Raw genomic sequence first — 14,453 nt, forward strand, 5'->3', positions numbered from 1 at the left:
GTTATTACACATGATGATCTCTCATGGCGCCCAGGACTGTGAGCACACTAGTTTGCTCTGTTTGGGCTGTTGTCTAAACATCTACAATGAATCAATGAACATTAACAATGAACTCATTAATGAATCCTGCAGATAATTAATTACACAATATTGATACAAATGTGTCGTGTACAAATACATGAAAAACTACTTTTTAAGAAAAAAACTCAATTGATAAAGTAGTTATTAAATAAAGTTTCTTTTTGTTGTGCAAGTGTGAGCATAGGTCCAGAGGTAGAGATGCGTAGTGTAACTTAGTTGAAGTAGAATAAGTACATGCTAAATTATATTACCTTATATTTGGTATATTATTTTTACGTTGTTTTTATTGCTTACTGGCATTCTCACCATCCCATGTAAATCTGCAATGTTTCAAAAACCTTTGAATGTCATGTCAGAAATAACTTCAGTGTAAAGCTAAATATAAACTCGAATTTAACACCATATGTCGGACAATTTTGTATGCTGAGGTCATCGTAGTAAGTCAGTGTTTAACTGCGTAGCTAGATTAAAGACAGAGCTTGATATAAATATATGTTTTAGCTTGAACAGCATTACAAATTGTTTGGTAAGTGAGAGATTATTCACCTATTTAGCAATCTCGTTCTGCATCCTGCGCTAAAGAAATGTGTGAATTGTGTTACATTCTGTTAAGATATGTTTACTTGTGAAATTGTAACTATTTAAACAGAAATTATTGTAACAGACTGTGGTTGAAGGACATTCTGATGCTTTAATTTGTACTACCCAGTCCACCGACTCGCACATTTTTCTCTCATCTGACCGCTCAACTAGATCTTGTCCTCTGTTCAACCCTGGCACGGCCTAGTGAAAGCATTTGTCTTTTTTGTTTGTTGTACTTTTAAACTCTTCACTGTAAATTTTCAAGCACAACAAAACGCTACGAATTTTCAATTAACGCGAAAAGTTAATACTGTGGAACCTCTGCTTACGAAATTAGTTCATTCCAGAGGCCGTTTCGTAAGTTGAAAATTTCATAGGTAGAAACAGATTTTACGATATAAATGCTCCAATCCGTTCCAACCCGCACTAAACATGCAATGATTAAAACCTATAATAAATAAAACAAGTATACATGCAAAGAAGAAAGAACAGAGAAATAATGAATAAAAACTACCAAACGTTTTATTTGTTTGTTTACCTTTGGCTGTCTAGATGAGGCTAAGTGAAGACCACGGGAAGTGGAAGGACGGCCGTCAGAAGGTGTGGGTGTTGTATTGTTGTGTCTTTTTTGGTTTGTTCAGAATAAATGTTTTTAAGAACAAAAGTAAAACAATTTGTTTACAGCAGCATGAACTAAAAATATACCAAAAACACAGAACTTGAATTGCTAGAAACGAAGCTGTCCTACTCTGTATATGGTATATGATAACTCCAAATTATATGTTGAAAAACGAAACTTGTTTACAGGCTTCACTAGCAACTGAAACTCCGCGAGATGCGTTTTAGGTCATACTTAAGAAAAATAAACTAGCCAAGGCATGAAACAAACAGATTGGCTAAATTACAAAAGTCCTATTGTATCTAGAAATATCTTTTCTAAGTCGAAACAGAATTTTTACCAAAAGACATTGTGTAATGTAAATAGTACATAGGCAGAGTTTTTTGTAAGTAGGCGTTCCGCTGTTCACAATATCTTGGTTTAACATCACAGGGTCTCTTGGAGCAGGATATCTTCCACCGCAGTCTCTTCGCCTGTTCCTTGGAGATTGTTATCTTCTGCTACAATTCACAAAGGTAGGAGAGCTTAGGAGCTACGAGGCCTGTGAACTTGAACTAAGGATTTGGAAATATATTAAAGTTTCCCAAATCAATTTCATAGTTTCTCAGTAGGCATGTTTCTTATAGAATTTTCCTTTTTACTCTATGTAGGCCAAAAGTGTTCCAATGCTGGTTTTCTGAAGTAAAATGACAACTTCAAAGTTTAACAAATAAATGTTCATAAAAATTTGAACAATCCAGTTTCATTTTTCTATTTGTTTTAGGTTAATTTGTAACAATTTAGGGAAGGTGTTAGGGGCTACCCAGTCTGTAGCTTTATGGTTTACTGGCTATTTGGAAATAAGCCATTGTAAACGCATCGATTGCTTAGATGAATGTGCATGGTCTATGTTAAGCCTTTGTTGCAGAACATTTCCCTGGGTGTTGGCTGTCTTTGACCTTCAGCCATACCACTTCTACAAGGTCATAGAGCTGCTGATTAGAGCCGAGGAAAATTTCTCTCGTGACATCATCAAACATCTCAACCGAGTAATTCCCTCTTTGCTATATTCTATTGCATGGCTACCAATATGGCGGCTTATACATGCGCCTAATCAAGGCTTTCAATTTTTTCTCTCATTTCCTCTTATTATCTTCCCTGATAAGCAATCGCGTGTGTATTATTTTGCTGAAATTTTGTTTCTTTTGAACAAGCGCAGGATTTTAGCCCATGATTTCATTAGCAGCTCCATAGTACTTGTTTGAATATTCGTCACATACAACATTGTTAGCCTAATTTCTAAAGGATAAACAAAGATGAAAACAGTGCCACCGATTCATCATTACACATCTGAAGATATCCACAGCTTATACATGGCTTTATGTTATAACACGCTTCTGAATAATAGCATCCTTTCATCTGATAACATGTTATAAGCATGTGATTAGATCCTTCGGTGTTATATGCATGCGATTAGATGTACCGCAATTTTCGGACTATAAACCGCACCCCTATATAAGCCGCATCTGCTTTATTTTCCAAAAAACGATAATAAAACAATACATAAGCCGCACCTTTGTATAGGCCGCAGAACTCAGGACTTTGCTTTTTAACGCGGCAGCAACTTTGCTGTTTAAAACGGAACAGTGCCGAACGGCACAGTTTCGTATTATCCGACGCTTTTTAACTTAATGCCTAACGGAACAGTACCGTGAGGCATTGTTTTGTATTTTCTTTCACCGCTAGAAGCGCACTAATTGGAGATTCCCGTTAATGCGCCCTAGCGGTGAAAGAAAAATCCATAGATTAGCCACACCCTTATATAAGCCGCATGGCTCAAATCATCGGAAAAAAGTAGCGGCTAATAGTCCGAAGAGTACGGTATCTGTATTATAACATGCCTTCGTGTTATAACATGCCTCATAACATATCTCACCGTGCTAACATAGTATGGGAGACGAATACAATCTTAGTAAGATGAAATATATACATGGTAGATCGAGGAATCAATACTTGACTGCCTAGCATGGAAATCTGATTCTCCTCTGTGGGACTACATAGCACGTGATTCAGAGGCGAATAAGGCTGTGCTTCCAAGCAGCGAGGAGGTATCTTTACAGCAACCTGCAAATCCCCAGCATCCTCTCGGTTCTCCCCTTGGTTCTCCCGTGACTCATCCACAGATTCGCAGACTGGCCTTGTCTGATGGAAAGCTGGTGAACAAAAAGCGTGAGTGATTGCTTTGTCCTTTTAGACGAAAATGTCACCTTTAGTTGCTTTTTTGAAAAAGGTAAAAGATAGGTCGAATGTTATTTTGGGTAATGGTTGTGTATGACCACCTATGATTGTCTATGACTGCCTATGATTGTCTATGTATGCCTATGATTGCCTATGACTATCTATGATTGTCTATGGCTTCCTATGATTGTCTATGACTGCCTATGATTGTCTGTGACTACCTATGATTGTCTATGACAACCTGTGATTGTCTATGACAACCTACGATTGTCTATGGCTTCCTATGATTGTCTATGACTATCTATGATTGTCTATGGCTTCCTATGATTGTCTATGACTGCCTATGATTGTCTGTGACTACCTATGATTGTCTATGACAACCTATGATTGTCTTTGTCTACTTATACCTGTCTATCACAACCTGTGATTGTCTATGGCTTCCTATGATTGTCTATGACTATCTATGATTGCCTATGATTGCTTATGATTGTCTGTGACTACCTATGATTGTCTATGACAACCTGTGATTTTCTATGACAACCTACGATTGTCTATGGCTTCCTGTGATTGTCTATGACTGACTATCTATGATTGTCTATGACTATCTATGATTGTCTATGACTATCTATGATTGTCTATGACTATCTATGATTGTTTATGACTATCTATGATTGTTTATGACTATCTATGATTGTTTATGACTACCTATGATTGTCTATGACTACATGCGATTGTCTAGGGCAACCTATGATCATCTAGGACAACCTATGATGGTCTATGACTTCCTAGGATTGTCTATGACTATGTTGTTTATGACTATCTATGATTGTCTATGACTCTCTATGATCATCTATTACTACCTCTGATCGTCTATGACTACCTACGATCGTCTATGACTACCTTTGATCGTCTATGACTACCTATGATCGTCTATGACTACCTCTGATCGTCTATGACTACCTATGATCGCCTATGACTACCTCTGATCATCTTTGACTACCTATGTCTATGGAATGACTATAATGATCATGCTGCTGTTTTCATTTATTTCTATTGTTTTGTTGCAGCTGGTGAGCTCACAATCTATTCTCCTGGTCATTCTCCCAACCGAGCACCTCTCGCTTCAGATAGATTCAGCTCTCCCGTCTCGGGTACAGCACGAAGAAGGCTATTCCCAGCTACTGCGATTAGCTCCTCTCCTAGCGCTAGCCACCCGGTGTTGACGGCAGCTGATGGCCATTCACCGGCCATTAAGCAACAGATAATTACATTTCAGCAGACATCAACTGATGATGGCAAGCAGGTGGGTGACAGTCTAATGAAAGAACACTGGTAATCAGCACATGAGGTGAGCAGTTGCAACAGCCGTGCTCTTGTTTGCAGATACTAATACCGGTGCAGATTGTCCAGAATGTGCAGCAGCCATCTGTTACAACAACTCCCGTCGCTGCCTCAACTACAACTACGAATGTCAGTGCCAATCTAACCAAATCTGTAGCCTCTGTCTCTGGTAGCAGCAGCAATGGTCGCCAGTCGAAGTCAAAGAAAACAGGATCTCTAGCGCTTTTCCTCAGGAAGGTTAGTTGGCAGCTGATAGTTAGCAGTTGAGGGTACTGAGATAGCTGATAGCTAGCAGTTGAGGGTGCTAAGATAGCTGATAGCTAGCAGTTGAGGGTACTGAGATAGCTGATAGCTAGCAGTTGAGGGTACTGAGATAACTGACAGTTAGCAGTTGAGGGTACAAAGATAGCTAATAGCTAGCAGTTGAGGGTACTAAGATAGCTAATAGCTAGCAGTTGAGGGTACTGAGATAGCTGATAGCTAGCAGTTGAGGGTACTGAGATAACTGACAGTTAGCAGTTGAGGGTATAAAGATAGCTAATAGCTAGCAGTTGAGGGTACTAAGATAGCTAATAGCTAGCAGTTGAGGGTACTGAGATAGCTGATAGCTAGCAGTTGAGGGTACTGAGATAGCTAATAGCTAGCAGTTGATGGTACTAAGATAGCTAGCAGTTGAGGGTACTGAGATAGCTGATAGCTAGCAGTTGAGGGTACTGAGATAACTGACAGTTAGCAGTTGAGGGTACAAAGATAGCTAATAGCTAGCAGTTGAAGGTACTAAGATAGCTAATAGCTAGCAGTTGAGGGTACTGAGATAGCTAATAGCTAGCAGTTGATGGTACTAAGATAGCTAGCAGTTGAGGGTACTGAGATAGCTGATAGCTAGCAGTTGAGGCTACTGAGATAGCTGATAGCTAGCAGTTGAGGGTACTGAGATAGCTGATAGCTAGCAGTTGAGGGTACTGAGATAAGACTTACACTCGACAACCAACTGCTATGATTTAATCTTTCTACATATTTTATTTTTATTCAATTTTATTATCCTTCCATTTATGTTTCCATTTATATGCTTTTATAATTTTATTATCTTTTTATATATGTTTTCATTTATATTCTTATAAAAAATTTATTCATTTTTATATGTTTACATTTATATTTTTATAAAAAATTTTTTATCCTTCTATATCTGTTTTCATTTATATGCTTTTATAATTTTATTATCTTTCCATATATATTTCCTTTTATACGCATCCATGATTTATTCATACTTTTAACAATGTCTCCTTGCATATTATTGTCTGATTTTATTACCCTTCTACATACAGTATTTCCTTCTATATTCTTCTATAACTCTATTGTATTTCTACGTTTGGAATTAATTAGTGCGTTCCGTTGTCGTGCATTCATAGTTACCGTAAAACTAAGCAATGTACTGCAGTTTTGGTTCATGGTCGTTCAAACTATGGATATTTCAGTTGCGTAGCCTATAGATTGCAATAAACTTGTAATATTAGCTCTGTAGCTGATTGCAATAGTGTTCAATGTACATGTACATCATATATTACAGGTCTACCATGCATATCATATATTACAGGTCTACCATGCGTATCATATACTACAGGTCTACCATGCATATCATATACTACAGGTCTACCATTTGGCCAATGTGCGTTTGAAAGATCTTTGTGACAAACTCGGAGCTGATGATCAGCTTAGACGGAGAGTCTGGACAACGTTTGAACATTGCCTCGTTCAGGAGTTTAAGTTGATGAAGGACCGGCACCTCGACCAGTTCATCATGTGTGCTGTTTATGCTATATGCAAGGTAGGCAGAAAACTTGGACATCTTCGATATCTGCTTCCATTAGTTGAGGTGTTCCAAATTATAGGCAATACAGAGCTTGAGTCTTCATGTGTTATGATTCTTGGTAATGGAGAGGAACAATGGACGAACTAGAGGAGTCATTGACTTGTTTTATATCTTCTTATTAGCTTAGGTGTGTACCTACCTAAGCTACTAAGTATATTGTACCTAATGTGCAATATGAGCCCAACTTTCAGGGCAGCACTCAAAATAGTACAGGTATGCCATATGTCACACACTTAACAATTAATGGCATATCAAAGGTTACATAGTGGCCTGGAAGAGCATTTAATATTCTGCATATCAGATCGAACTGGTGGTGTCAAAGGTTATATGCAGATATAAGCAAATTGATCATATACTGCACAATGATTAAAATGAAGACATCTTTTCTGGTTAGGAGAAAGGAGAATCATGTTTTACAAGAAATGGTAACAAGAAGATATATTGTAGGTGTCCGGCAATGACCAGTCCTTTCAAGACATAATGAAGTGCTACAGACTGCAGCCTCAGGCCCAAAGTCATGTCTACAGAAGCGTTCTGTTGAGGAAGCTCAACCAGCCTCAAACTGGATCTCAGACTACAGACAATCTGTCTCAACAGTCCACTGACAGTGATTCTTCTGATAGTGAGCATCTCTCATCTTCTCAATGTTAGATTTCTACAGAGTACAGTAGGCGCTCCTACAATGTAAATAATTTGTTCCAGGAATGTTTACGTTATAGGGATTTTACGCTATATGAATAGTACATTACATGTAAGTTGCCTCATCCGTTCCAAGATTGTTCCCTTTGGCCATACAAAAAAGAACAACTAGACTCCAATTTTTAATTTGTAGGCTGTACCGTAACTGCAGTATTATTGGTTTGTGTCAACAACTTTTCTCCTTTGTCTGATCAACTTCACTGGTTTTATAGATCATGATTGTGGTAATTTTACAATAAGTTGATGGGGTAGCACATTTTCGACGTTCATTCATTATGATTTACAACTTTATTCTGCAAAGTAAAACTAATGACAAATATTTTATACATCTACAAAAAACGAAACAAAATATTTTTATTATAAAAAGAGTGGTGTCTATCTGTTTGTTGTCTATCTGTATCCAGAGGTCAAGGTTAGGATAAAAGATAACTTTCGACGATCCTCCAACTCATGACATTCAGATTGATAGACCGACGCTGTAACACCCGCACCAATTGACCACCTTTGAGTATTTATGAACAATTTTGAAGCTACCTCTTCTCTGTTTTGTCGACAGAACTGACGATCTATCACGGCGAACTAGAATTTCATGGAAGTTGTATGCATAACACATACAGCGCTATACATACGTCATTTTTTCTCACAACTGCAGCGAGATATGTTACTATTCAAATCTAATTTGAGCACTTGCCCCAATTTGACACTTTGTTTTATGGACGTTTTTACGTAGTACAAAGCACCAACTTCACTTAAAATATTTACGTTATCTAGAATTTACGTTTTAAGAGGTATATGATATAGGAGCGTTTACTGTAATACTTTTTTGGCTGGAAAAGACAATATACTTTGTACTTATTCGACCATCTGTTAATCTATACTGTATAAACGTTTCTGTGTTTTGTAGGGATACAGGATAGGCTCAATAGCTTGAGATCATCAAGTACTCTTCCTGTGTCACGCTCCGGTAGTGCTCCACCAACCCCTACCAGGGCATCCGGGGCTAGTTCCGGAGTGTATGAGAATGAAGAGAGAGGAGATGTAATAAAGTTTTATAACATGGTAAGTTTACAATTTATAAAATGACCTACACATGATTTAGAACATGTTGTGAAAAGTGGAAGTTTACTAGGAATATTTATTATTATATTTATTATTATTTATTATGAATATTTGTTATCACATGTTTTTACCTTTTCTTTTTTAGCAATACGTGAAGCACATGAAATCATTTATTCTAAGATTTCAAGGAAGGGTGAGTTTGACTACTACATGTAACCTAACCTTCGAAACACTTAGCGCAAGTATATCAGTGTTGGATGACTACTCTATATACAGTCAAACATGGATAACTCGCCCACGGATAGCTCGAACACATGGTTAACTCGAACGGTTTCTTTGGTCCGTTCCCACGTAATAATAAATTGCTATAGATAACTCGAATTCAACACTGTTAACTCGAACTGTTTTTTGCCCAACGGCTACCGAAACGGTTGTTATCGCTTTAGAAAATCACTTTATTCCAAGCCATAGAGGTAAACCTCAACTTTTCGTAATTCATAAGCGTCGTTATTACCACCATCGGCAAAATATTTTTGTCAATGACTTTTCTAAAGGCTTGGTGAAATTTGATATATACCAAACATCCGCTTAGCGATTGCCCTTCGGAAGCAAGGTAAAGTGAGGTAATCTTTGCATAAACTTCAAGAAAAATCGGCAAAATTGATCGTGGGTAAAACGCTCAAAAGAAAAAGATGTCTTTTCTTTTGAGCATTTCAACAACGATCAAGTTTTGCCAATGTCAATCTAAAAAACGTCCTGGCAATAACATCACCTCAAACAACGAACCAATCTCAAGTGATAGAAAAATCTCTATACTTTTTGATAAAAACGTTTTAAACTTTACATTAGAAGCATTTAATTTGAAACAAACCATTTGGGCTTTTGATTTATATTATAGTTTGTATATGTACATGTGTCTACTAATAAATAAGTAAATACATAGACTTGTGACAGTGCTCTGATAACTTGAACGCTCTGATAACTCGAACACTTTCGCTCGGTCCCGTGAAGTTCGAGTTATCCATGTTTGACTGTATATATAAATCTCAGTGTTTGTCATTCATGTGTCTAGCTATAGCAATGAAGTTACAGGAATGAAAAATCTGCTTTGCATGGTTTTCAACTCGGAACCTCCAGTTCTGCTGACAGGCATACTGCCCATTACACTATGCGTCCAACAGGCTATATACTATGGAATAATTGTGCACATCATACTAATCACACTTGCCAATCTTTAATGCCGATTGGTTAAAATAGCTTGCTTCAGCTAACATGCTTGAAGATCATGATTGCATGAAAGATCATGACGCAATCTTTTTTTTTCTAAAGCTGGTTTTAGGACAGACAAGGCTTTTATAATAGTAAAGATTTAGACTAGCGTAAGTTACTAGCTTAAGTTACTCCAATTCATTGAGTAAAGAAACTTGACCAATAGAAAATAAATTGTTTATGAAAAAACTGTTTTATTACCCGTGCAACGCCAGGCATTCACCTAGTATTATATATAACAAGACACTGTGTTATTGTTAGGCTTTTTGTGGATTCCTTAATTTCATGAGCAAGTCCTCATTTTACATAAGTGCATTTATGACAAGATTTATCAATGTGTCATCTTCGAGCAGATATAATAAAGTAGTATCACTTGTAATGTGAGACGTCTGGTTATTTGCTAGAGCTGCCGTAATTAAAGCCTGGTTCCCATCATGATTGCAAGACTCCGGTGGTAACTTGCGCAGCAAAACGCATGCGACGTTTGGCGGCATCTGTTCACATATAAACTGCACAGCTAAACATATTCGCGTAATCAAATGAAATGTTCGCTCGCCATGCCGTTTCTATAATGGTGACCTTCACCTGTACAATGCATTTCGGGAAGGTTTTACCTGCGGCCTGTCGCAAAATTTGAACAGCGCTAAACTATTGTGTTGCCGCTGGCAACTATCGGCGATCCTCGTCGGTAACCGGCGTATAGGTTCCCATTTCACCGCTAATCGCCTGCGGTGCTGTCGCGGGTGCTTTGCGACGTATATGGGAACCAGGCTTCAAGAGTAAAGTTTTCTGGAGTCTGGGAAGGCTTCTGATTTTTTTAGAAGTGAAATTATAACTTACACATGTTTTCACAGGACCCTTCGAATCCTCCTGCATTGTCTTCGCTGCCCAAGGTTCGGCAGCACCAGACCTCACCGAGGAGAGTATCCAACAAGCACCCAATATACGTATCTCCGCATAAGTCCTCTGCTGCTCTAAGTCTTCTCACTCCTGATAGGTCAGTTTTGGTTATGCTATGATACAATCAGGGCAGCTGTTTTCTTGTCGTCACTTTGTCAGTCGTAATTTACTGATCGACATGAGTAACAGAGGAAAATTATATACCGCAAGTCCTTATGCTCAAGCCGTGCGGCTTGTCGTTGGGCGCGGCTTCTGGTTCAAGGTCATAGGCCGTGGCTAAAGCCAAGTTTTTAAAACTTACATGAGGCTTAGGGCAGCTTCTCGATAAATGCGGTCTCTGCTCAGTTCCGCTCTATAACCATAGAATCACAGTCATGATACACTTTTATGTACGGGATTTTGGCGACCTACTCATTTATTTTCAAGGTCATGTTTGTGGAATACCTTAGACTAAAGAAGAATTTATCGCTAATGTTTAACTCACCACAGTCATAGGTTGTTAAAACCGTTTTATTCTTGACCGTCATCTTTCCATAAACGTGAAGCCCTCTCTAACAGCGCAATAAAAATCTAGCTGAGACATGGCAAGTAAGTTCTTGATGCAAGAGTTTAGGAATTTTAATTCGAACTTGGAAGTAAAAGAAAATTCTTTTCACATGTACTGATGTAGCCTGCTTTCTTATTCAAGAGGACGGGGGTATAGTGAAACCCTTCTCAACACTCTCGCTCCCGAAGGGGTTAAGGACGACAAAACCTCTGTCATTAGCCGCGGTCTGTGGGCATACGTGGCTTGTTGGAGGATTATTTTGTCTTTTGGATTATTTTGTCTTGTGCTCAAAACCAGAGTCATCTGGTTTTGAGCACAAGCCGCACGGCTTGAGCATGAGGACTTACGGTATGAAGCAGTTTCAGGGCTATTCCTAGGAGACACACTGACATGTAACTTATATTCATTGATGCTAATACCAATAGGCCCTTTATATCGTATCTCTTCCAAGTCTGGTCGGATTTTACACACATTGCTGGTAAACTATCTTATTTTATTGGTCAGCTTTCTGTTATCACTGTTATCACATAGGTCAGTCAGTTGGTTTGCTCGCTTAGTTTGTGTTAGAATGCTATGGTGCTTGACTATCACTTACCCATCTCACAACATTAATTTATTAAATGCCATATATGCTATTATAATAAGTTGATCTTTAATATATTCGCTGTTGAAGGACTAACGGGTGTTTTTGAAGGTAGCTGCCATAACTATTTTAATGGCAGAATACTCATGAAATATCTATTTGCCCAAGTAGATATTAACATGTTGACCTCGGCTAAAACATTTGTAAAGGGGATTAATTTAATTTCATAAAAGGCAGTTAATGTTTTAGTTATACGACGGAGAAGAATATTTTGTTCATATATAGGTCTATCACAAGTGGTTCATAGACTACCCGATTGGCATTGCAAACTCTTTAGTTGAGTGAAGTTATCACAAAACGTGATAACCTCACCGAGCTCTCAATTTCCACAGCTCTATGGGGCCTCAGTAGTTCCTCCACGAGCTGAAGTAGTTGTAGAGGCTACAAACTGATTCTGAGCCTCTAGTATCTAAAGATAAATAAAACCCAAAAGAAGTCGAGCAGCTACTTTGAGCTTTTTATTTTCACTCTATTTCACTCTATATATTGATTATTGATCTTATAGACTCCTATCAGAGGTGAGAATGCTTAGATTGTTTTAAACCACCTTCAGTATTCTTCTAAGCAGTTTTGAAAAGAAAACCAAATTCATAAAATCACGGCACCCAGTATTTGCGGTTATGTTAGGTGCCGCTTGTCATTGTTTTGTAATCATAAACTGGTGCAGAGTTATTCCCCCTATGTGTAATAGCTCTAGGTTTAATTGTTTGAACAGTTTTCTATGATTATACCAGATGACAAAACATAATCAGTCAGTGATTAGATGTTTAGTAGTTCTCTAAGTGAATATAGAGTATGGTGTTGGCAGCTATGACTCTTTCAGCAAAAGAATTTAAGCAGCCAATTTTAGTTTTCAGTAGTGTAGTAGTACATGTATTTAAAACTGATGTTATAGTAAAGCGATGTAAGGTTGGTATGGAAGTGCATCGGTGAGCAAGGGTTATTTGGTATTCCTAAATATGTAACTGATGAATTTCAGTTTGCCATGCCTTGTTGAAAATCATGAAGCTTTTCGTTTTCCGCAAGTGTCACTAACATAGGAACACTGACAAACTGTCGGTTAGAAGGCATTATGGCTAGCTAAAATTTGAATGCCTTTTTGCTAAATATTAAGAAGTTGTTTTTTGTTTGTAATTGTTTTGCATGCTCGTCTCATTTGACATAAATGTACTGTCAGTTTAAGAGTTGTAATGTAGGGAATTAGGACATACCTTTTTAAATGGAGGCAGTAATCGTCTCAGGGAGAAGACAACACTGGTAAAGCCCAAGCACTATCTAGGTCTATTTGATAGCAACCCTCCTTAGTTTTTTAATCTAAACTCACAGGGTCTCTATCTAGACTTGTGTTTACTTTTGTCATTTAAAGACACTTACCATTTGGCTCTTTTTTAGCATTTAGTGTCATCTGTAATTTTGTGGCTTGTAAGCTAATCTTATTTTTATTGGCAACAAAATAGATTCATTGATACATTTTAATTACTGAAATTTAAGATTTTGTAATGTTGGCTATTTTAAATGTAATCGCTTGTTCAATATAGTGATATACATTTTTGTCTCATATGAAACATGGTACGCCCCCTAATCATTAGATGGTATTTGTTAGTTATCCTGTAGTCTTATGCGTCTGCTTGCTGCAACTTGAGCTAATTTCTGATTAAAGATTCTAGCTGGCAGACATCTTTCTCAGCCAGAATTTGTTACTTTTATGTGTTCCAAGTCTATAGCCACCATTGCTTGCTTTGGTCATAATCAGCACGGTATTATTTAACTTGTTTCCTGCCATTGTCCTGTTCATTCAGCACTCTATAATTAAGGCCTATGGGGAGGGTTCACTGACCTGCCTACTTGTTTGTTAGGAATAAAGCAAACCGTGTTCCTCTGTTTTGCAGTCGTATGCTCTACTGCTTCAACAGCAGTCCGGCTAAGGATCTCAGAGCCATCAACAATATGCTAAAGAAGGGTGACAGGATGGCCCTGACATCTATAGGCGAGAAGAGGCACAGCACCGCTGATCTCACCGGGGCTCCGGCGATCAAGGCTATCAAATTTGATCAAGCCGGGCCAGCGTCCTAGTAGGAAATTTTCTTACCTTTTCTTTTTGCTATATGTACTGATCATATATTATTGCACTGTTTGACGAAGTGCTCTCTTTTTTTCCTTTTGTTTTGGTTGCTCAATTCAGCATGCATGATACGTTATAGCCTTTCCTCCAAGATTCTACCTTCATTTTGTGTAAAGGTCTCTCGAGCTGTTTCATACAAAACATATTGTTCTTTTTGTTATTGCGATATCCATAGAAAATCATGAGTTTTGTAATTGATTGATCGTAGTAGTTACTAGAATGTTCTAGTGTCGCTTTTGATTATGAATGACTTCTATACAAATTATTGTATAGTTAATTTTTTGGTATTGGAATTATCTGTAAGTTATTTTGCTGCTAACTAATTTTTCCTTTAGCTGCATAGACGATGCTGCTTTAAAATTATCTATAAGTTTTTCTGTGCTGTTGAAGGCACAGTTATATGAATATATTAATCCTTTCTACAATTTCAACCATTTATCATCCAATTTTTGTATTATGAACATTTCTCTGTCAATATGAAACTTTCGTTCTGGCTGGTAAAGA

General features: G+C 37.7%; 1 protein-coding gene across 1 annotated transcript in view; it reads left to right on the plus strand.

Annotated features, from left to right (window-relative positions):
* Nucleotides 1-14,325, plus strand: part of LOC137386752 (retinoblastoma-like protein 1) — a 29,911-nt gene extending 15,586 nt beyond the window's left edge. Inside the window, exons 9-20 of the mRNA XM_068072881.1 lie at nucleotides 1,715-1,797; nucleotides 2,190-2,310; nucleotides 3,259-3,490; nucleotides 4,567-4,802; nucleotides 4,883-4,993; nucleotides 5,033-5,077; nucleotides 6,489-6,665; nucleotides 7,158-7,332; nucleotides 8,314-8,468; nucleotides 8,614-8,661; nucleotides 10,592-10,734; nucleotides 13,717-14,325. Coding sequence (XP_067928982.1) covers nucleotides 1,715-1,797; nucleotides 2,190-2,310; nucleotides 3,259-3,490; nucleotides 4,567-4,802; nucleotides 4,883-4,993; nucleotides 5,033-5,077; nucleotides 6,489-6,665; nucleotides 7,158-7,332; nucleotides 8,314-8,468; nucleotides 8,614-8,661; nucleotides 10,592-10,734; nucleotides 13,717-13,900 — 1,710 coding nt within the window. The 3' untranslated portion in view covers nucleotides 13,901-14,325. The remainder of the gene's footprint in view (nucleotides 1-1,714; nucleotides 1,798-2,189; nucleotides 2,311-3,258; nucleotides 3,491-4,566; nucleotides 4,803-4,882; nucleotides 4,994-5,032; nucleotides 5,078-6,488; nucleotides 6,666-7,157; nucleotides 7,333-8,313; nucleotides 8,469-8,613; nucleotides 8,662-10,591; nucleotides 10,735-13,716) is intronic.
* The last annotated feature ends 128 nt before the right edge of the window (nucleotides 14,326-14,453 follow it).

Source organism: Watersipora subatra, chromosome 2 (assembly GCF_963576615.1).
Source record: "Watersipora subatra chromosome 2, tzWatSuba1.1, whole genome shotgun sequence".
Lineage (NCBI taxonomy): Eukaryota > Metazoa > Bryozoa > Gymnolaemata > Cheilostomatida > Watersiporidae > Watersipora > Watersipora subatra.